Source organism: Chiloscyllium plagiosum, unplaced genomic scaffold, assembly GCF_004010195.1.
Source record: "Chiloscyllium plagiosum isolate BGI_BamShark_2017 unplaced genomic scaffold, ASM401019v2 scaf_11096, whole genome shotgun sequence".
NCBI lineage: Eukaryota > Metazoa > Chordata > Chondrichthyes > Orectolobiformes > Hemiscylliidae > Chiloscyllium > Chiloscyllium plagiosum.
The window spans coordinates 1-21,683 of record NW_025211832.1 but is presented as its reverse complement, the minus strand read 5'-3'; the positions used below and the strand labels follow the sequence as shown (position 1 = coordinate 21,683).

The window sequence follows — 21,683 nt, the reverse complement described above, 5'->3', positions numbered from 1 at the left end:
GGACACTGAACAGCCTGGACAGAGTGGATGTTGGGAAGGTGTTTCCATGGAGAGGAGGGATTAGCAAACAGCCTCAGAGGGAAAGGAAGACCCTTTGGAACAGAGATAAGGAGAGACTTTGACTTTTATAGAGGTTTATAACATCACGAGGGGCGTGGGGTAGGATGAACAGACAAGGTCGTTTCCCTCCTGGGGCGGGGGGGGGGGCGGGCAGTCCAGAGGAGCGTAGGTGGAGGGTGACAAGGGGGGGGGAGGAAAAGGGACCCGAGGGGCAACGTTTTCCCGCACAAGAGGGTGTGGAATGAGATGCCGGAGGAAGTCGGGGAAGGCCTGGTACAACGACAGCATTTAAAAAAAGGTGGATGGGAGACAGGGATAGGAAGGGTTTGGAGGGATACGGGCCGAGCGCTGGCAAACGGGGACTGGATTGGGTTAGGGCGTCTGGAGGGAAGGCCTGGTACAACGACAGCATTTAAAAAAAGGTGGATGGGAGACAGGGATAGGAAGGGTTTGGAGGGATACGGGCCGAGCGCTGGCAAACGGGGACTGGATTGGGTTAGGGGCGTCTGGGTCAGCACGGACGGGTTGGGCCGAAGGGTCTGTGCTGTGACGGTGACATCTCTGTGACGGCGAATCGTCGGACTCCATTCGCCACAGGAGGCTGTGGAGGCCAGATCATGGAGTGCATTTAAGACCGAGATAGGTGGGGTTGAGAAACCCAGCAAGCCACGATTGAATGGCGCAGCACACGCGATGGGCTGAACGGCCTAATCGCTGCACTGATGTCTCACGGCCTTATGGCATTACCTGCCAGTTCAGACACGGGGAGGAGGAGGAGGAGGGGGGCAGTTTGTCGAGGTCGGGCGGAATTTGTTTTAACCTCAGAGGGATCTTAGCATCCCCAGCAGACGAGCAGAGGGTGCAAATTAAACCACGGGGGGGGGGGCGTTGAACAACAGCATCGCTGTCACCGAGGGACACGGGTGAGAGAGACACAGGGGGTCAGGACCAGCAGCTCGACATTCCAGAACGCAGGCACGACGCGGAAGGAGAAGAATGAAGAGGTGTCACGGTGATCAGGGAGGCAACGACAGCAGCAGGACGGGTGGCACCCAAGAGAACCCCTCAAACATGGCGGCACGGGGAGAACGTAAGGAGGACTGCGTATATTCCGGTGGATTGGCTGTGCTAAATTACCCATAGTGCCCAGAGATGTGCAGGTTAGGGTGGATTGGATGTGCTAAATTACCCATAGTGCCCAGGGATATGCAGGTTAGGGTGGATAGGCCGTGCTAAATTACCCATAGTGCCCAGGGATGTGCAGGTTAGGGTCGATTAGCTGTGCTAAATTACCCATAGTGCCCACGGATATGCAGGCCAATCCACCCTAACCTACACCCTGGGCACTATGGGTAATTTAGCATAGCCAATCCATCCTGAGCTGTCCATCTTTGGACTGTGGGAAGAAACTGGAGCACCCGGAGGAACCCCACACAGACACGGGGGGGAGAATGTGCAAACTGCACACGGACAGTTGCCTGAGGGTGAGAATCGTACGCGGCTCTCGGGCACTGTGAGGCAGCGGCGCTAACCACTGAGCTGCCTGAGAAATGAATGAAGACCTCAAAGAGACTCTTTGGTCCTTATAATATCCTTCAAATGTTTAATTAACCCAACAGTACTGATACAGTATGAAAGAAGTCTAGAAAACCACACAGGCTGCGTTCTAAATGCCGGTCTATTAAACGGGTCCAGCACAGCCTCCTCGTTTTAAACCCCACGCGTTCACCCCCGCCCCCCTCCCCCCCCCATCCCAAACCCCCTGCATTCTGCAGCAAAGGGGGTGGGGGGCGGGGGAGGCTTCAAATACCCCTTCTCCGCGCAAAACAGTCCCACCCCTGCAAAGCTTTTAACGTGTTAAGTTTTTTTTAAAAAAAATTCACATTTCCGACAAAGCCTGTTTCGGATGGTACAGTGTGGGAGGGCGGGAATGTTGGGGTGGGGGGGTTCGGGGGGAAACGCCACACCTCTCGCTCTCCGGGATCTTTACTCGGGGAAACGCAGCGCTGTCCCCTCCCCCCAGGCCAGGAAACACCAGGTGCAGCTCCCCCTCCCTCTTTGGAGTGCAGAGAGAGAGAGACAGAGAGAGAGAGACAGAGAGAGAGAGACAGAGAGAGAGAGACAGAGAGAGAGAGACAGAGAGAGAGAGACAGAGAGAGAGAGACAGAGAGAGAGAGACAGAGAGAGAGAGACAGAGAGAGAGAGACAGAGAGAGAGAGACAGAGAGAGAGAGACAGAGAGAGAGAGACAGAGAGAGAGAGACAGAGAGAGAGAGACAGAGAGAGAGAGACAGAGAGAGAGAGACAGAGAGAGAGAGACAGAGAGAGAGAGACAGAGAGAGAGAGACAGAGACATCATTGCGTGGGGAGAGGCGGGGTCTGCTGGGAAGGATTTTTGAGGGGGGGGGGGACCCTGTCTCTGATCCCACCCGTGTCTACACAGCTCCCCCCCACCGCACAAACCCTTGGTTCACAAGCTCCAACCCACCACGCAGGATGGGGGGGAAGAGAGAGAGCAGGATGAGACAGGACACGTCCCCGGGAAGCATTAAGCGCGCGCGCACCTGGGGGGGGAATGTCCGAGTTCTACAAAAATAAACAACCCTCCCCTACCCTCCCACCCACCCACAACAACGCCCATCCCGCAACACCACCCTGCCCTCCCCGACGCCCATCTCCCCACCACCCACCCTGCCTTAACCTTAACCCCCACCACCAGAGACTAACAGCTGCACATTTCGGTACAGAGCACATACGAAAGCTCTTTTATGTTTTGGAAAAGGTCGGGGGGGGGGGAAGAAATGTAAACCGTAAAAAGGGGCGGGAAATTGTGAGGTGTGGGGAGGGGGTAAACACAGAGAGAGACACTCCTGCCACACGCCCATCGCAAAACGATTCCCGGGTATTAAGAACCCCCCACCGTCAGAGCTGTGTGAGGTGGAGGGGGTCATCGTTGTCATGGGGGGTGGTGGTATCGTCAGGGGAAAGAGGATGAAATGACAGCCTGCGCACCCCCCGCCCCACCCCCACACTTTGAGACACCTCCTTTAAAGCTCAGAATAAAAATCCAGTTTCCAAAATGGCCGCCACTTGGGCCTGACGAAAATGAGAACCGACTGGGAACGACAAGGTGTTTTTCTTTCTTTCGAAAGGGGAGTGGGGGAGGGGAAGAGGAGGGGAAAGAGAGAGAGGGCGAGGGAGAGAGAGAGAGAGGGGGGAGGGGGTCATTAAGGGGTTTTGTCGTTTGCCTCGTGTCTTAATGGTCGTCTTGGCTGTTGGTGTCGTCTCCGCCATCGTCCTCGCCCTCCTCTTCGTCCTTACGTGCTTTACTGTCGTGCAGCTGCCCATTGGAGAGGGAGAGAGAGAGAGAGAGAGAGAGAGAGACGTGAGGGGGTCACGGAACATTCCAGCACAGCAGAGGCCCTTCGGCCCACCACGCGTGGGGCCCAGCCGAATAAACAACGCCTTTCCACAGATCGTTCATGTGTTCGGCCTTCACAGAGGAAACCTCGACCCTCCGGCGTTCTCGACCAACCGGGTTTCGGATCACCCGAGGGAGATCGCCAAGGCGGGTCGACCGTCCGAGAGGGACGCTCTCCCCACCCCACCGTGTCCTTCGGGGCTGATCGAAGTGCCCCCCCCCTGAAGTCAGCGAGTCTACCACCGTCGCGGGCAGGGGCGGTCAGCGCCCGCAATGGACACTCACCCTCGTTACCCCCCCCTTCCCCAACCCCCCTGGGGAAGCTGTGCCCCGCGCAGCGGGGTGGGGGTGAGCTGCCATCTTAGCCACGTGCTGTGGGGTAGACCCACGATGCCCTTCAAGGAGGGGGGCAATCCCAGGAAGGAACGGCCGATACATTCCAGGACAGGGAGTGGTTTGGGGAAAGGGGAGGGGGGGTGGTGTTCCCTGTGTATCTGCTGCCCCCCCCGGTGTGGAGCTTCGAGTGTTGTCGGAGCTGCCCCCCCACATCCTGGGTAAGTGGGGAGTACTCCCTCACCCTCCCTGCCTTGTCGATGGTGGGATAGGGCTCTGGGGGGAGAGAGTCAGGAGGGGAGTGACTCGCTGCAGGATTCCCAGCCTCTGACCCTGCTCTTGGAGCCGCTGGGTTTATACAGGGCTGGTCCACGTTCAGTTTCTGGTCAACGGTAACCCCCTGGCGGGGTGGGGTGGGGTGGATGTTGATTCGGTGATGGCTGAACACTCAGGGGAGATGGTTAGATTGTTGGTAAAAGTGGCACTCGCACCGCACGGGCGCAAGGTAAAGCTGCCCGGGGTCCGGCCGTCGTCAGCTGGTCCTGACCGGCATCCGGTAATCGCGGGCAGCAGGATTCCGGGCAGCGGTCTGCTCTCCGCAGCCAGATTTCAAACCCCCCCCCACCGCCGCGCGTTCCCAACGAAGCTGACAGTCCAGGCTCCCTCTCGCGGGTCACGGTGACAAGTGGCCTGCCCCAGACCAGAGCCCCCGGGCTGCTCTCCAACCCGCCCCTCCCCGCTTGGGCCGGTACCTGGTCGTCCTCGTCGTCCTCCAGGGTGTCCCCTTCCTCGCCAGTCCCCTCGCTCTCCGCTTTCTTGGCCTCGCAGCCAGCTTTGCTGCTGCTCCCCTCCTCCGCCTTCTCGCTCTTGCTCTCTGCCCAGGGGAAGAGAACGGCAGACGCGCTCAACACCAAGAGCCGAGGTCGGCAGCGCCGGACCCGGGGAGGGCGAGGAGAAAGGAGACCCGCGTGCACCGTCCCGAGACTCCGGACGCGGGGGGAGGGAGCCGGGGGAAGAGGGGGAAAGGGGCCAGCCCAGTGTGTCGGAGGGATGTGGGTGAAAGGAGTGGGACTGAGAGATATAAACAAAAGCTGGAGGGGACAGCTGGTCAGGCAGCATCCCGGGAGAGCGAGAGAGCGCCTGAGAGAGGGCTAACGTTCAGAGTCGAGCACGGGTGGCTCAGCGGGTTAGCACCGCTGCCTCACGGCCCCGGGGATCCAGGGTTGATCGCACCCTCACGGCGACTGTCCGTGCGGAGTTTGCACATTTGCCTCCCACCGTCTCTGCGTGGGCTTCCCCCGGGTGCACCGGTTTCCTCTCACAATCCAGGGATGTGCAGGTTAGGGTGGATTGGCCGTGCTAAATTACCCATAGTGCCCAGGGATGCGTAGGTAAGGGTGGATTGGCCATGCTAAATTACCCATAGTGCCCAGGGATGTGCAGGTTAGGGTGGATTGGCCGTGTAACAGCCTCTCAAGTCTGATGTGTATTGTTCCCACAGCAGCTCCTGTAAGGTCTGGCTCTAAACCAGTTCGAGGCTGTGAACATGTGAACCAGTCACGCTGTACCTCGTGCAAACAAGTGAAGGCATCTGGAGAAGGAAGACGGGGAGGGTGTTGCAAACAGCAAAACGCTGGGAACACGGATCACTGACCGCCACCAACTCAACGCTCTCCGTCTGGTGTCTGCACGTCCAACTGGACACAGGGGAGTTTTGGAAGGTGGCTCAGAATTAAACGTTAACCCTTCATAATGGTTCCACTGTCGCTACAGTCTATCAACTTATGACAAAAACGAGTCTTGTTCAGTTCAGAAATCTGGTGTGAGTTGTCTCTCAACTGACAGACAGATAAATGGGCGGTTTTGCTGACTGGATGAAGTCTTCAACTCTGGTTACGCGGCCAGGGGTAGCAGGACGTGGTTTCCTGTGTGGTAACTGGGTGTGGGAGACAGAGAGAGAGAGAGAGAGAGAGAGAGCACGCGGGGTGTACACGAGCGAGCAAGCGACAGAAGTGAAAACGAGGGAGGAGGTAGTCTGTCAGGTTCAGGGGAAGACAGGCTAACCTGCCTGCCAGCGGCCAACTTACCCGTCTGGCTGCTTTGCTCCTTCTCAATCTTCTCCAGACTGTCCAGAAGGGAATCCACTTTGCTCTTGATCAGAGTCAACTCCTTCTTGATGGTGGCCAGGTCATTGGCTTTCACTGGGTCCAAAGGAACAGGAGCATCGTGAGCGGGGACAGGGACAAAGGACCAAAGACCCAACAGCACTGGCCTCGGTAGGGGTGCGGGGTCGGTGTACAGGGAGCTTTACTCTGTATCTAACCCCGTGCTGTCCCTGTCCCTGGGATGGGGGGGGACAGTGTAGAGGGAGCTTTACTCTGTATCTAACTCCGTGCTGTCCCTGGGATAGGGGGACAGTGTAGAGGGAGCTTTACCCTGTATCTAACCCCGTGCTGTCCCTGTCCCTGGGATGGGGGGGGACAGTGTAGAGGGAGCTTTACTCTGTATCTAAACCCATGCTGTCCATGTCCCTGGGAGTGTTTGATGTGGGGACAGTGTAGAGGGAGCTTTACTCTGTATCTAACCCCGTGCTGTCCCTGTCCCGGGGAGTGTTTGACGGGGAGCTCTGCTCTGTGACTGATGGGAAGTGGAGGCTGTGCCGAGTTGCGGCGATTGCTGACAGACTCGGCCGACTGCCGCGCCGTTGGTACCTGGTTTGCCCGAGGCAGCTGATTTTTGCCCAGACTTGGTGTTGAAGCTGCCTTTGCCTCTTCGCGGCACGGGGACCGTGACCCGGGGGCGCTTGGCAATGGTGACCGGCCTGGGCAGGGGCGGCGGCACCCGGCTCGGGTACGGGTACATCCTGCAAGGAAAGGAAGAGACACGTCATGGCGGTTCTCGCCGTCTGTCCGAGTGACCGGCTGTGAAAACAACAAGGAAGCACCGAGAGTTCACACAGGGACAGCAACCATTTAGGGAAAGGCCATCAAATTCTGGAGTGTACGAGAGTCGGTCTTTGCCACAATCGCACGGGGCACTGGCGAGACCACAAACCGAAAACCACATACAGGTTGGTCTCCTTACGTGACACTGGTCATGCATCACGGGAACAGACCCTTCGGCCCAACCCATCTGTGCTGACCCAGATACCCCTAACCTAATCCAGTCCCCCGTTCGCCAGCCCACTACCCTCCAATCCCTGTCCCCATCCACCTTTTCAATGCTGTCATTGTCCACCCTTTTCAATGCTGTCATTGTACCAGCCCCCACCCCTTCCTCTGGCAGCTCATTCCACACCCGCACCACCCTCTGGGTGAGAAAGTTACCCCTCGGCTCCCTTTCCCCCTCTCACCCTAAACCTAGTTCTGGACTCCCCTCCACATGACGAATTGGGATAGGAGGGAGCTCAGGGAAGGTCGATTCAGTCGACGCCTCCCCCCTTCCCCAGGACGCGTCCGAACCTGCGATCGGTAGGAATCGAGGAATCGGGGCGGGTGGGTGGGGGCAAGAGGTTGGGAGCACTCCCCTTGCTGATGCTTAAACACACCGGGAACATCTGGAAGGCAAAACAAAACCGCCCGGTCGGTCGGACGCTCTTTTGAAGGATCAGTGCCTGGCCGATGGCCCGAACGGCCTCTTTCTGCACAGTAGGGAGTCCGTGAGCGTCGAACCCGGGGGGGGTGGGGGAGAGCAGCGAGTTCCTGCCTTCCGGTCAAGTCGAGCCCCCCACGGTCCCTTCAGATCTCCCGTGGGACGGCCTGGGGGTTAACCACGTGTTCTGGCCGAAGGGGCTGGGGGAGGGGAGGGAAAGGAGAGGGAGGGTGTCCGACGCCGGTCAGGTCGCCAGAGCGCGCGCGAGCATTTACCTGGTGAGTGACGGAATCTCGTAGCCCTCCGACTGCCTGCTTGGGGGAGCGCTGGAGGGAGAAATGAAGACAGACAAACGCGATTAGGGCGTACGCTCGCTGCCGGATTCTCGCTGGCAAAGACAGATGACCCCCGCGCGCCCCCGTGAACCCCTCCCTCCCTCCCTCCGACACTTCTGCGCCTCACACGTGGACTCCACACCAACCACCCCACCTCCCACTCCCACGCCCCTCTGGACGGACACCAAAAAGAGCGAGCGACGTTCCCTTCCCCCACCCCACTCCCTGGAAAGCGCCCACTGCCCAGGTTCCTCACTAGCAAACGCCCTCCTCTCCCACGCTCAACCCCTCACTTCAAGGGTACCCCCCCCCCCCCGCCCCACCTCGGGGGGGTGGAGGATCCGGTGGGGGTTCACCCCCCGCCCCCCCCCCCCCCCCACCCACCACCCCTCCCTTACCTGTCGTAGAAGTCGCTGCGGTAATAGTCATAGTCCAGGTCGGAGGTAGACCTGCGGAGACAACAGCAAGTCATTCCCAACGCGGAAGGAAGGAAGGGAGGGTTAGCGCGTGGGGTCTGGAACAGGTCAGTCAGTCAGTCAGCGGGGAGGGAGTGGATTGAAGATCGAAGTTAGGAGAGGTGGCATCGAGGGAAGGCCCAGAGGCTTGGGGGGGGGGGGGGGGGCAGGATTCAGTGGCGCGGGCAATGGGTCACCGAGAGTGAGGGTGTGTGTCGCGACCCGTGACCGAGCTGCCTGGCAGGGGCCGTGGGTCAGTACTGCGGCCGCCCAGGTACCCCTGTCTGCGCTGACCCTGAATCCCGTTTCCCTCTGGACACTGCCCCACCCCACCTCACCCCCCCCGCGCCCACAGTGGGTGGGGGTGGGGAAGGGGGAATTACGTTTCTGCTAGTCACCGCTGTTCTCTCTCCTCCTCGCCCCCTGTCGGCCCTCTCCATGACTGCCAGACCGAACGCCAACCCCACCCCCGGCCGTCCACTTTGGTCCCCCTCTCCCGTGCGGACGGTGGTGGGGGGGGAGAGAAGGAAGGGGAGTGAGTCCCGCGCACGCACACACGCGGGGGTTGACGTGACTCACCCGTACATGTCAGAGGCCGATCGCTTCTGGCCGCTCTTGGGTCGGTTGGGTTTGGGTTCCCCGCAACAGGAAGTTAGGCAGTCAACATAGCCAATCCATGAGTGCCGATGGATGCTGACAAATTGCACAGATACTAGTTCTATTTTGCCAGTCAAGTTTTTGTTTTGTTGCGTTTCTCAGTGGTGGACAGGAACATTAATATGGCAAATTGGGGTATTAATGAGATAGAAATGCATTTTTTAAAAATCTGACTTTTGGATTCTCACCGAAATTATTTGGCTCACCTCAGAGTATGAAATCCAATGAGCTAATGAAGAGAATTAAGCCATGATAACCAATTTTGAGCAAACTACCATAAAATGTACTATTAAACCACCCACAGTATGTATGCAACTTACATTCTAACACCCCAAAGTAAAGCACAGTTAATACTGGTAATAGGTTGATTGAAAATCCGTAGCAGACATGAAATAACAATTGCAATCAAGACTAATTTCATGAATTTCTTAGCAATTACACCCAGGCATTAATGCCACAGTGGGTCATCAAATCTCCTTAAACATCTCAAGGGATTACAAGTCTTCACTTTAGTTTTTCTGGCCTTGAAACTCCTCAAGAGCCTTTCTGATTAGACTGCCTCAACAACGGCTCCGACTCTGGTCAATCACCATCCGTTTCTGGCTCAATGCTCTTCTGGATTTCAGATAATGTATGCCCTTGCAGATGCAACTGCAGCTTCTCTCAGTCTCACTAAGTTAATATAACTCCTGGATTTTTGTGCTCTAATCTTGCTGTGTTGCATCAAGCAAACCATGCTTGTGGGCTTTTCAACTCCTACTGTCAGCTGTGCTAAACTGACTGCGCACATGGCTTATTCTGAGCTTAAAAAGCTGTCAGGTTTCTCCGAGCCCTCACTAAACAGAGACAGTCAACCAGTGTAGAACCTCTCTGAGTCCCCACTACATAAAATCTGTGTAGATTAGCAGCACACTTTACAACCATGCTGCTTAACTTGGAGTTGTCTCCTTCCTCAACATTCTTTTTTGGCAACTATTATTTTAACTCCTTTTCAATTACCCCTGAAATATTCTTAGTGATGTATTGTAAATTTTGCAATGTGTCCTTTCCTTGTTGCAGAGCAAAATCAAATGTCACCTAAAAACTCTTAATACCAACTGTAGCATGGAAGTTACAGTACATTGGAATAGAACTGGAAATCTTCAGCCTTTTTGCATAATGGGTTTCCTCAGGTTTCCTTTATCTCTAATTGTTTGTATGGCTGATGTGGCTTTTACTCATTATTCTGAGGCGTTTTTCTACATTGTTCAAACAATAGCAAGTATGAAATTTTGCAGGTATGTCTACTGTTTATCCATATCCAAAATTTTTGGAAACTTGGTTTCCCTTGTATTTTAGGCATTTCAAATCAGTGTCCTAGCTCATTAAAGGTGTTTTCTTTCATGTGAAAATCCCAGATATTAAATCAGTCACTGGAATTCAATATTAATTGTCCATGTAACTTCATGACAATTTTGTAATCAGGAAACAAACTAACCCTCTTTCAAAAGACAACCCAGTCTGCTTTGAAGCGACATAATGTAAAGGAAATTACAGACTTTCCCAGAATGTCCTAAAGAAGGGTCTCCGGACTTGAAACGTTAACTCTGCTTTCTCTCCACAGATGTTGCCAGCTTGCAGTTTTTCTTTATTGTTTGGTTATGTATGAGATGGTTTCTGGAATATGTTATGAGTTTATCATGGAACAAGTCTTCAAAATTGATAAGGTCACCCAGACTTTGGTGTATTTGAGTTTTTAAATGGATAATGTAAGCAGGAGTGATTTGCTGAGGTTTACATGTTGAAAATGAGCCAATCTTTACAGATTAGTTGATGAGTTTAGTTTAGCAAAAAGTGGATTATCAGTCTCATTTGCATCTATTTAACTCTAAGAGTTATTTTAGTATCACTGAGGGTGTAGTGCCAAATTTTGAATTACCAACACTTGTTTTCCTTTATATTAATTATTATAAGTACAAGATTTTTGTAAAGATTTGTAGCTTGGGTGACGGTTGCAGTTGTTGTGGGTATGTTCGCCAAGCTGGGAAGTTTGTTTGCGGACGTTTTGTCCCCTTTCTAAGTGACATCTTTAATACTCTCTTGTGAAGCGCTTCTATAATGTGTCAGTTGGAATTTATTTCATTTTGTTCCTGCTGCTGCCGGTTTAGTTGTCCATTGTAGTGGTTGGTATATTGGGTCTAGGTCAATGTGTTTACTGATATAATCCTTGGCTGAGTGTCATGCTTTTAGGAATTCTCTGGCTGCCCTCAGTTTGGCTTGTCCTATTATTGTTGTGTGGTCCCCGTCAAATTTGTCGCCCTTATCATCTGTATGTATAGCTACTACGGACAGCTGGTCGTGGAGTTTGGTGGCTAGTTGATGTTCATGAATGTGGATCGCTAGTTGTCTGCCTGTTTGTACTATATGGTGTTTTGTGCAGTCCCTGCATGGAATCTTGTACACCATGTTTGTCCTACACATAACAGATATTGGGTCTTTTGTTCTGGTGAGTTGTCTGAGCATGGCCGTCGGTTTATGTGCTATCATGAATCCAAGGGGTCAGAAAAGTCTGACTATCAGTTCTGAAATGTTTTCTATATAAGCTAGAGTGGTTAGTGTGTTGGGTCGTGGCATGTCCTTGTCACATTGTTTGTTTGTCTGCCAGTTATCTGCAGATGAAGTTGCAGGGATATCCATTCTTGGCAAAGACTTTGTAGAAGTCTTCTTCTCTTCGCGGATCGGGAGTGAAAAGGCTACAAATGCAGCTTCTATTGTGTGTGTTTCGTTGCTGACTGTTATAATTCAGGATCTGGTCCGTGTGTGTGGCTTTTTTGTACACTTTGCATTTCCTGTTCTGTGGTCTTTGTACCATCACATCTAGGAATATGAGTTGGTTGACAATTTCCTCCTCTCGTAAACTTGATTCCTGTGAATGTTGTGTTCATAATTTGGTGTGTGCTCTCAATCTTTATTCTTTTAATTATTACAAAAGTGTCGTCCACATATCTGATCCAAAGTTTGGGTTGGATATTTGGGAGAGATGTTTGTTCTAGTCATTGAGTCATAGAGATGTACAGCATGGAAACAGACCCTTTGGTCCAACCCGCCCATGCAGACCAGCTATCCCAACTCAATCTAGACCCACCTGCCAGCACCCAGCCCATATCCTTCCAAACCCTTCCTATTCATATACCCATCCAAATGCCTTTTAAATGTTGCAATTGTGCCAGCCTCCACCACTTCCTCTAGCAGCTCATTCCATATACGTACCACCCTCTGCGTGAAAAAGTAGCCCCTTAGGTCCCTTTTATATCTTTACCCTCTCACCCTAAACCTATGCCCTCTAGTTCTGGACTCCCCGACCCCTGGGAAAAGACTTTGTCTATTTATCCTATCCATGCCCCTCATAATTTTGTAATTCTCTATAAAGTCACCCCTCAGCCTCCGACGCTCCAGGGAAAACAGCCCCAGCCTGTTCAGCCTTTCCCTATAGCTCAAATCCTCCAACCCTGGCAACATCCTTATAAATCTTTTCCTCCAAGATCAATTGTGAATTTCGCTGTTTGCTCATTTTCCCAGACGGACTCCGATGTCCAGCAATACATGAATTCAAACAGCAAAGGCAGTAACTGTGCAGGTCCACTGCTCTGTTAGTTTCTATCTCTCTCTCTCTCCTGCACTGTCCTCACCATGTGCTTCCCTTGTCTGTTCTTCTCCCTTTTAAAACTGCTGTTGTTTTGACTTTTTTTTTTCCAAAGTTCCAAAACAATGCAATAGCATATAAAATAGTAATTGCTGTTCCTGGAATTCGAGGAAATCACCTCCAGCACCTAAAATACCTAAAAAAAGAAGCAGCTGTTACAGCCAGAAATTTTTCCCGTCCTGCATCTTGGATTACTCTGAATCTTTGCATCACTGCTTCTGCTATGAGCCCGGAGATGGGTGAGCCCATAGGTGTCCCCTTGATCTGTTCATATATCTGGCTATTCAATATGAAGTGCATCATCAAGCACAGGTCCAGTAATTTGAGTATTGCTGTCCTTGTTGATTGGTTCCCTGTCGTGTCGTCTGTTCTGTTTGTCTAGGAGGTTGGCTGTTGTCTCTTTGGCTAAGGTTTTGTCAATTAAGGTAAACATCTTCACTGTTCATGTTCATGATACTGTCTGTGAATTTCTGTGATTGTATGTGGTGCTTGGATTCGCTGATTAGATGTTTGAGTTTTTGTCAGTTTATGTGATAGAGTTCCTGGAAGTGCCAGAATAGGTTGAAGTGATATGTCTAGTTTGTGTAGCTTAGGTAGTCTGTAAAATCGTGGAGTGTTGGTGCCTTCTGATTTCATCTTGATTATCAGTCCATTTTTGTGCAGGTTCTGTAATGCGTTATTTATTTTGTTAAAAAATCACACAATACCAGGTTATAGTCCAACAAGTTTATTTGGAAGTACTAGCTTTTGGAGTGCTGCTACTTCATCAGGCAATAGTTATATGTCCCAATGTTTCAACCCTTGATGCTAAAGCTAAACCCAAAAATAATTCTATAAGGACTGTTATGAAGTTGAAGGCATGTACTGTACCTTTAAGAGAAAGGGAATGCTGTTCTGAACTGAAAGATTACAAGCACCTGTGTATACGACTGGATGCAGTCCCACAGTGTATTGGAAAATTGAAAACATGTAACATTTGGCTGTGAAATGGATATCTGAGTTTTGGTTGTTGTTTTGACTACAATTCGAATTTAGCTGCATGGTTTAAATTATGCCCAAAGATACTAAAACCCAGTCGAGTTTGAATTTATTGTTTTGCCAACATCAAACCAATGAGACGATCCAATGTTGGGGTGGGCAGTATAAGAACGTGGACATTTTTAAAATTCTTGAGAGAGTTACTGCTGTAGAGAGAGAAACTGCTGGAGATCTAACTGCCAAGATAACCTCTTGCTCTCAAAGAACTTAGAAAACACTCTCTATCAAAGGTACTTTTTCATGTGACTTTTGTCACATGTGACTCATGTGACTCGCAGTAAAAAGAAAGAAGACAACCCAGGGAAATCAGCAGCCAGAAGAGTGAAGACATAGGAGAAAACAGAGGCTGTGTGTCTTTGAAATTAAGTTACTGTAATTTTAATGTGTCTTATTGGAACAGCATTTTTTTTATAGAGTTGGATTCAGATAGTGAGCAATTAAGATAAAGCGGGGCTTAGATTTATAAATAGTTTTTGTTTAATGCTCACTTTTAGAGTTAAAGATAAATCATAGAATATTGGAGTTTTCTGTTGTCACTCATATTTTAACAGATTATGAGGCGAGGCGAGGTTTTTTGGGTGTTTGGTTTTAATTAACAGAGGGGTTCAACCACTGTGTCATAACAAGAAGATAAAATTATCCTCCTTGAAGATTTCAATACCAGGGTTAGAAAGGACTCCCAACTCTGGGAAGGAACTATCTGAAGGAAAGGAGTAGGGAATTGCATCTCCAGCTGAATTCCCAACTGGGTAGGACAGCTGGTTGTCATCAACACACTCTTCCACAAAAAAAAGACAAGTTCAAGACTTTTTGATCACTGCAGTAGTACATGATTGACTGTGTCATTGGATCTCAAGACCAAAAGGATGTCGTTATTACTAAAGCAATGTTCAATGCAAACAACTGCTAGACAGACTGCTGGCTCCTCTGTGTCCATCAGATAGCAGCAGAAACAGCTCATGAACTTCCAACAGTGTCTCCACAAACGTCTTGAAAGAGTTCATTTTGATGGAGTGGGGAAATCTGGAAAGAGCTGAAGATAGCCATCATCTTTTGCAGTGAAGGAAATATTAGCTAAAGGACCAGAAGATACCAGACTTGTTTGATGAGATTGACCACGTCATTCAAGATCTCTTTGACAAGAAGAGGAAAGCTATCCATGCGTGGCAAAATGATATCACCAGCGAGTCTAACAGGAGATCTTATCAACCAGAAAAGGCTGAGTTACAAAAATAAACGATGGAATTGAAGAACCAGTGGTGGACTGAGAAAGTTAAAGAGCTGCAATTCATTGTTGAGAAGCATGACATCTTGATTTTTTCAGTGCCACCAAATCAATATATGGATTGATTATCCTTGTCCTTAAACTGGTGTTGAGTATGGTCAGAACCATTTGATGCAGAGAAATCATCAGCCTCTGATGGAGAGAATACCTAAAATTCTCCTAAACCACAATGCATTTGCCAACAAGTATGTGTTTGATGATATCCTCTAATTCCCCTTCAGATACCTTCTTGACTCCCCATCTATTTTGGCAAAAGTTGAAACCACCATTAGACCCACAAAGAACAAAAAGGCCACAGGAGTAGACAGGATTCTAATGGAATCTTTCAATCTTGGAGAAGCAGAGCTTAACCTTCATAGAACATAGAAAGGTACAGCACAGAACAGGCCCTTTGGCCCACAATGTTGTGCTGAAGATTAATCCTAAGGTGAAATAAAATAGCCTAACCTATGCACCCCTCAATTCACTGCTATTCATGTGCATGTCCAACAGTCCCTAATGACTCTACTTCCGTCACCACCGCTAGCAACACATTCCATGCATTCATAACTCTGCATATAGAACCCACCTCTGACGTCTCCTCTATAACTTTCTCCTAATATCTTAAAATTATGACCCGTCATGCCAGTCAATCCTGCCCTGGGGAAAAGTCTCTGGCTAATGACTCTATCCATGTCTCTCATTATCTTGTATACCTGTATTAGTCACCTCCCTTCCTCCTTCTCTCCAGAGAGAAAAGTCCAAGCTTAGTCAACCTCTCTACATAAGGCAGGCCCTCCAGTCCAGGCAGCATCCTGGTAAACCTTCTTTGCACCGTCTCCAAAGCTTCTGTATCTTTCCTACAGTAGGGCAACCAGAACTGGACACAATATTCCAAGTATGGTCTCACCAGAGACTTGTGGGGCTGTAGTAAAACCTCGCGGCTCTTAAACTCAATCCCCCGTTAATGAAACGCAAAACGCCATATGCTTTCTTAACAACCTTATCCATTTGGATGGCAACTTTGAGGGGTCTATGTACCTGAACACCAAGATCCCTCTGTTTCTCCACACTGCCAAGAATTCTGTCCTTAATCCTATATTCAGCATTCGAGTTCAACCTTCCAAAATGCATTACTTCGCATTTATCCAGGTTGAATTCCATGTGCCATTTCTCAGCCCAGCTCTGCATCCTGTCTATGTCGTGCTACAGCCTGCAATAGCCCTTGATACTATCAACGGCACCTCCAATCTTCGTGTCATCTGCAAATTTACTAACCCACCCCTCAACCTCCTCATCCAAGTCATTTATAAAAACTACAAAGAGCAGAAGCCCAAGAACAGAGCCCTGCGGGACCCCACTCAACACTGACCTCCAGCCAGAATACTTTCCATGAATAATCACTCTCTGCCTTCTGTCACCCAACCAATTCTGAATCCAGATAGCCATCTTTAACAACTATTCCTAAAAGTCTGGGGCAAAGATGAAATCCGTGCCAATCTCAAGCCACTGTGGCTTCCAGCTAAACTGTGAATCTATGGACATGATTTTTACTGCTTGGCAAAGAAACGCTAGGATCAACTTGAACCTCCGTCCATTAGCTTCCTCGATCTGACCAAGGATTTTGACCCATTCATTTGGAACACCTTGTCAAAAGCCGTCTTTCCACTGAAATTCATCAACATGCTCCATCTCCTCTATGACAAGATGTTGGTGATGGTCCTCACCAATGGTCATGTGACAGAATCCTTTGATATGTCATTACCTGGACCCTTTCCTCCTTCATCACCACCATTATTCATCTTATCAAGACAAATCCCCAGTAGCTTGGACATTATCGACAGGATGGACGTAAAATGTTTCAACCTCAACCAGTTAAAATTCAAGAAGGAATCCACCGATTTTACTTGTGGAACTTCAGTATGTGGATGACAACATCGTCTCCACTTGCTGAGAAGAAAATCTTTAAGCCTTGATTTAACGCCTTTGCAGAAGCTTACTGAAGAACCGGTCTCAGCCTTAACCTCAAGAAGGCTCAAATCCTTTACCAACCTGTCCCAGGTCAAGGTCTGCTCCATTCTGTCCAATAAGATCAACGAAAAAATCCTCCCAAATGTGAAAATTTTTTCCTGCTTGAAGGCTACTTCCCATCTAAGACTGACATTAATGTGGAGATTCAACATCACATACAGTCTGCAAGTGCCATCTTCAGTCACCTAAGGGTGAGTCTTTTATGATCTTTGCTAAGATTCTTACATATAAGGCAGTCAATCCTTCCCACTGTTCGATATACCTCCGAAGCTTGGACTATATATAGACACGACCGTAATACTTTTCAGAAGTATGATCAAAGCTATTTGAGATGGATTCTCCTCACTAGCTGGGAGGACAGGTGCACTAACATTGGCATCCGTAAGCAGCCAGTAGCTCCAGCATCAAGGCCATGATCATCCAAAACCAACTCTGCTGAGCCAGCCACATGCTTTCAATGCCTGGCTTCTGACTGCCAAAGCAAATTATCTTTGCCCAGCCAAGGAAGACACTTGAATGACAAGCGGACAAAAACTGGCTGAAGGCTTCCCTCAATAAATAAACATAGATATCATGGCATGGGAGACTCTCATTCAGCAGAAACTGATTTAGAAGAAGCTCTTATATGAATGGACACAATTCTTTGAGAACGCTGTCTGCAAGAGGAACAGAAGGAATGCCAGTGATGTAAAGGCCAAGGACTAATTCTACCTCCCAGAAACCCCTGCCAATGTGTGGTCGGAGGTGCAGCTCTAGGAGCGTGCTTGCCAGTCATGCAAGGACCCAAAGAGCCCCTGACCAGTGACATGGAATTTCCTCGGTGGATAATCATACTCTTAGCAAGTGATTGCCAATTGCAATGACAGCATGTATACCCACAGGACTGATATGAACACATTTAAGAGGGTGCAAATGAAGTTTCAGAGATGAGTTGCAAAGATTGATTGGTGAAGCTGAGACTTGCTTCTTGAATCATGGGGATGCTGGACACAATCGATAGGGAGGAATTCTTCCCACTCATAAATGAATAAAAACATTGTTCATATTCTTAAAAAGAGAGACCAAGAGGACACAAATGTAAGATTTGCAAGAAAACCAAAGGCACTGAGTGAAAAATCCTTTTGACACAATGATTAGTACAGGTCTGGAATGCATTGCCTGAAAGTATGGTTGAGGTAAGTTTAAGGCATTTTAAAGGATATTAGATGATTAGAATAGATTAAATGTAGAGTTTGTGAAAAACTTCTATAATGGGAAAAATGCTTGAGTCTGTTATCAAGGAAGAAATGGCAAGGCGTCTAGATAGAAAATTTTCTGGCGGGCGGATGTGGCATGGGTTAATAAAGGGCAGGTCATCCTGAATTAATCTACTGGAATTCTATGAAGACATTATGAGCACGGTGGACAACTGAGACCCAGTACAAGTAATTTATCTAGATGTTGTGGTTCTGTTCGCCAAGCTGGGAATTTGTGTTGCAGATGTTTCGTCCCCTGTCTAGGTGACATCCTCAGTGCTTGGGAGCCTCCTGTGAAGCGCTTCTGTGATGTTTCCTCCGGCATTTATAGTGGTTTGAATCTGCCGCTTCCGGTTGTCAGTTCCACTGTCCGTTGCAGTGGTCGGTATATTGGGTCCAGGTCGATGTGCTTATTGATTGAATCTGTGGATGAGTGCCATGCCTCTAGGAATTCCCTGGCTGTTCCCTATTTGACTTGCCCTATACTAGTAGTGTTATCCCAGTCGAATTCATGTTGCTTGTCATCTGCGTGTGTGGCTCCTAAGGATAGCTGGTCGTGTCGTTTCGTGGCTAGTTGGTGTTCATGGATGCGGATCGTTAGCTGTCTTCCTGTTTGTCCTATATAGTGTTTAGTGCAGTCCTTGCATGGGACTTTGTACACTACATTGGTTTTGCTCATGCTGGGTATCGGGTCCTTCGTTCTGGTGAGTTGTCTGAGAGTGGCTGTTGGTTTGTGTGCTGTTATGAGTCCCAGTGGTCGCAGTAGTCTGGCTGTCAGTTCGGAAATGCTCTTGATGTATGGTAGTGTGGCTAGTCCTTTGGGTTGTGGCATGTCCTCGTTCTGTTGTCTTTCCCTTAGGCATAGGCATCTGTTGATGAAATTGCGCGGGTATCCGTTTTTGGCAAATACATTGTATAGGTATTCTTCTTCCTCTTTTTGCAGTTCTGGTGTACTGCAGTGTGTTGTGGCCCTTTTGAATAGTGTTAAGGTTCTTGCAGTGTGGATGAGCAGAAAGATCTCCGTGTCCATGTACATAGATCCCTGAAAGTTGCCACCCAGGTTAATAGGATTGTTAAGAAGGCATATGAACCATGGGGTTATGTTGCAGCTGTAGGAAACTATGGTGTGGCCGCACTTGGAGTATTGCGTACAGTTCTGGTTACCACATTATAGGAAGGATGTGTAAGTTTTGGAAAAGATGCAGAGGAGATTTATGAGGATATTGTCTGGTATGGAAGGAAGGTCTTCTGAGGAAAGACTGAGTGACCTGAGGCTGTTTTCGTTAGAAGGAAGAGGTTGAGAGGTGACTTAATAGAGATGTGAAAGATGATCAGAGGATTAGATAGTGTTAGCAGAGAGAGACGTTTTCCTCGGATAGTGATGGCTAGCATGAGAGGACATAGCTTTAAATTGAGCGGTGATAGATATAGGACAGATGTCAGAGGGGTAGTTTCTTTACTCAGAGAGTAGTAATGGCGTGAAACTCCCTGCCTGCAACTGTAGTAGACTCACCGACTTTAATGTCTTTTTAAATGGCCATTGGATAAACATATGGATGATAATGCAACAATGCAGGTTAGTTCAGCTTCAGGCTGGTTTCACAGGTCAGCACAACATTGAGGGTCAGAGAGCCTGGACTGTGCTGTAATGTTCTGTGTTCTTTGAAAGCAAGATAATATTTCGAGTCTGGCGATTCTTCATCAGAACTGTTAACAGCTCAGGAAAGGTGGTAATATATTGAAGTGACGTTTGTGGGAAGGGGTTGGTCTTGCACAAGGTGACTTACTTGCCGATTTACTTCCTCCAACCTCAGTATCCAAGGCCTCAGGCACACCTTCCAGGTGAAGCAGCAGCTTACCTGCACTTCTCTCAACTCATTTATTTCATTCACTGCTCAGAATGTGGTCTCCTGTATATCGGGGGAGATGAAACACAGATTTGATGACCGCTTTGCTGAACACCTACACTCTGTCTGTAAAACATGACCCAGAGTTTCCCACTGCCTCCACTTCAACACACCACTGTGTTCCTACACCAACATTTCTGTCCCAGATCTGTTGCAGTGTTCCTTAACGCAAGTTCAAAGAACAACACTTCATTTTCCACTTGGGCCTGCTGAACACTCTCTGCTCATTCCTGAAGAAGGGCCTGTGCCCGAAACGTCGAATCTCCTGTTCCCTGGATGCTGCCTGACCTGCTGTGCTGTTCCAGCAATAAAGTTTCAACTTTGATCTCCAGCATCTGCAGACCTCACTTTCTCCTACACACTGGGTCCGCACTTGGCTACACTCTGGGTACACACTGGACTACACCCCAGGTCCATACTGTGCTACACCCTGGGTCCATACTGTGCTACACCCTGGGTACACACTGGACGACACCCGGGTACACTTTATACCCTGGGTCCACACTGGGCAACACCCCGGGTACACACTGGGCTACACTCCGAGTCCACACTGAGCTACACCCGAGGTACAAACTGGGCTACACCCCGGGTCAACACTGGGGTACACCACGGGTCCACACTGGGCTAAAGCCCGGGTCCACACTGGGCTACGCTCTTGGTTCACACTGGGCTACAACCCGAGTCCACACTGGGGGGCACGGCGGGTCCACACTGGGCTAAACCTGGGTCCACACTGCGCTACGCCCTGGGTTCACACTCGGCTACACCCCAGGTCCACACTGGGCTAAACCTGGGTCCCCACTGGGCTACACTCCGGGTCCACACTGTGCTGCACGCCAGGTACACACTGGGCTACACCCCGGGTCCACACTGGGCTACACCCCGGGTCCACACTGGGCTACACCCCGGATCCACACTGGGCTACACCCCGGGTCCACACTGGGCTACACCCCGGGTCTACACTGGGTTACACTCCGGGTCTACACTGGGTTAAACTCCGGTTACACACTGGGCTACACCCGGATCCACACTGGGCTACACCCCGGGTCCACACTGGGCTACACCCCGGGTCCACACTGGGCTACACCCCGGGTCTACACTGGGTTACACTCCGGGTCTACACTGAGCTACACCCCGGGTCTACACTGGGTTAAACTCCGGTTACACACTGGGCTACACCCGGATCCACACTGTGTTACACCCTGGGTCTACACTGGGCTACACCCCGGGTTCACACTGGGCTATACCCGGGTACACTCTATACCCCAGGTCCACACTGGGCAACACCCGGGTACACACTGGGCTACACCCCGAGTCCACACAGAGCTACACCCCAGGTACACATTAGGCTACACACTGGGTCAACACTGGGGTACACCCCGGGCCCACAGTGGGTTACACCCCGGTTACACACTGGGCTATAACCTGGGTACACTTTGGGCTACACCCCGGGTCCACACTGGGCTAAACCCGTGTCCTCACTGGGCTACGCCCCAGGTACACACTGGGCTACACCCCGGGTACACACTGGGCTACGTCCCGGGTCCCCACTGGGCTAAACCTGGGTCCCCACTGGGCTACACCCCGGTTACACACTGGGCTATATCCCAGTTACACACTGGGCTACAACCTGGGTACACATTGGGCTACACCCCAGGTCCACACTGGGCTACGT

General features: G+C 50.1%; 1 protein-coding gene across 1 annotated transcript; it reads right to left on the bottom strand.

Annotated features, from left to right (window-relative positions):
* Positions 1-2,759: 2,759 nt before the first annotated feature.
* On the bottom strand, positions 2,760-8,841 carry LOC122547145 (heterogeneous nuclear ribonucleoprotein C-like). Its single transcript, XM_043685731.1, has 7 exons — positions 8,774-8,841; positions 8,138-8,188; positions 7,680-7,730; positions 6,525-6,676; positions 5,901-6,014; positions 4,566-4,687; positions 2,760-3,399 (listed from the first exon to the last, which is right to left on the bottom strand). The coding sequence occupies exons 1-7, from the start codon at positions 8,779-8,781 to the stop codon at positions 3,316-3,318; spliced, it is 582 nt and encodes a 193-aa protein (XP_043541666.1). The 5' UTR covers positions 8,782-8,841; the 3' UTR covers positions 2,760-3,315.
* Between the last annotated feature and the right edge of the window lie 12,842 nt (positions 8,842-21,683).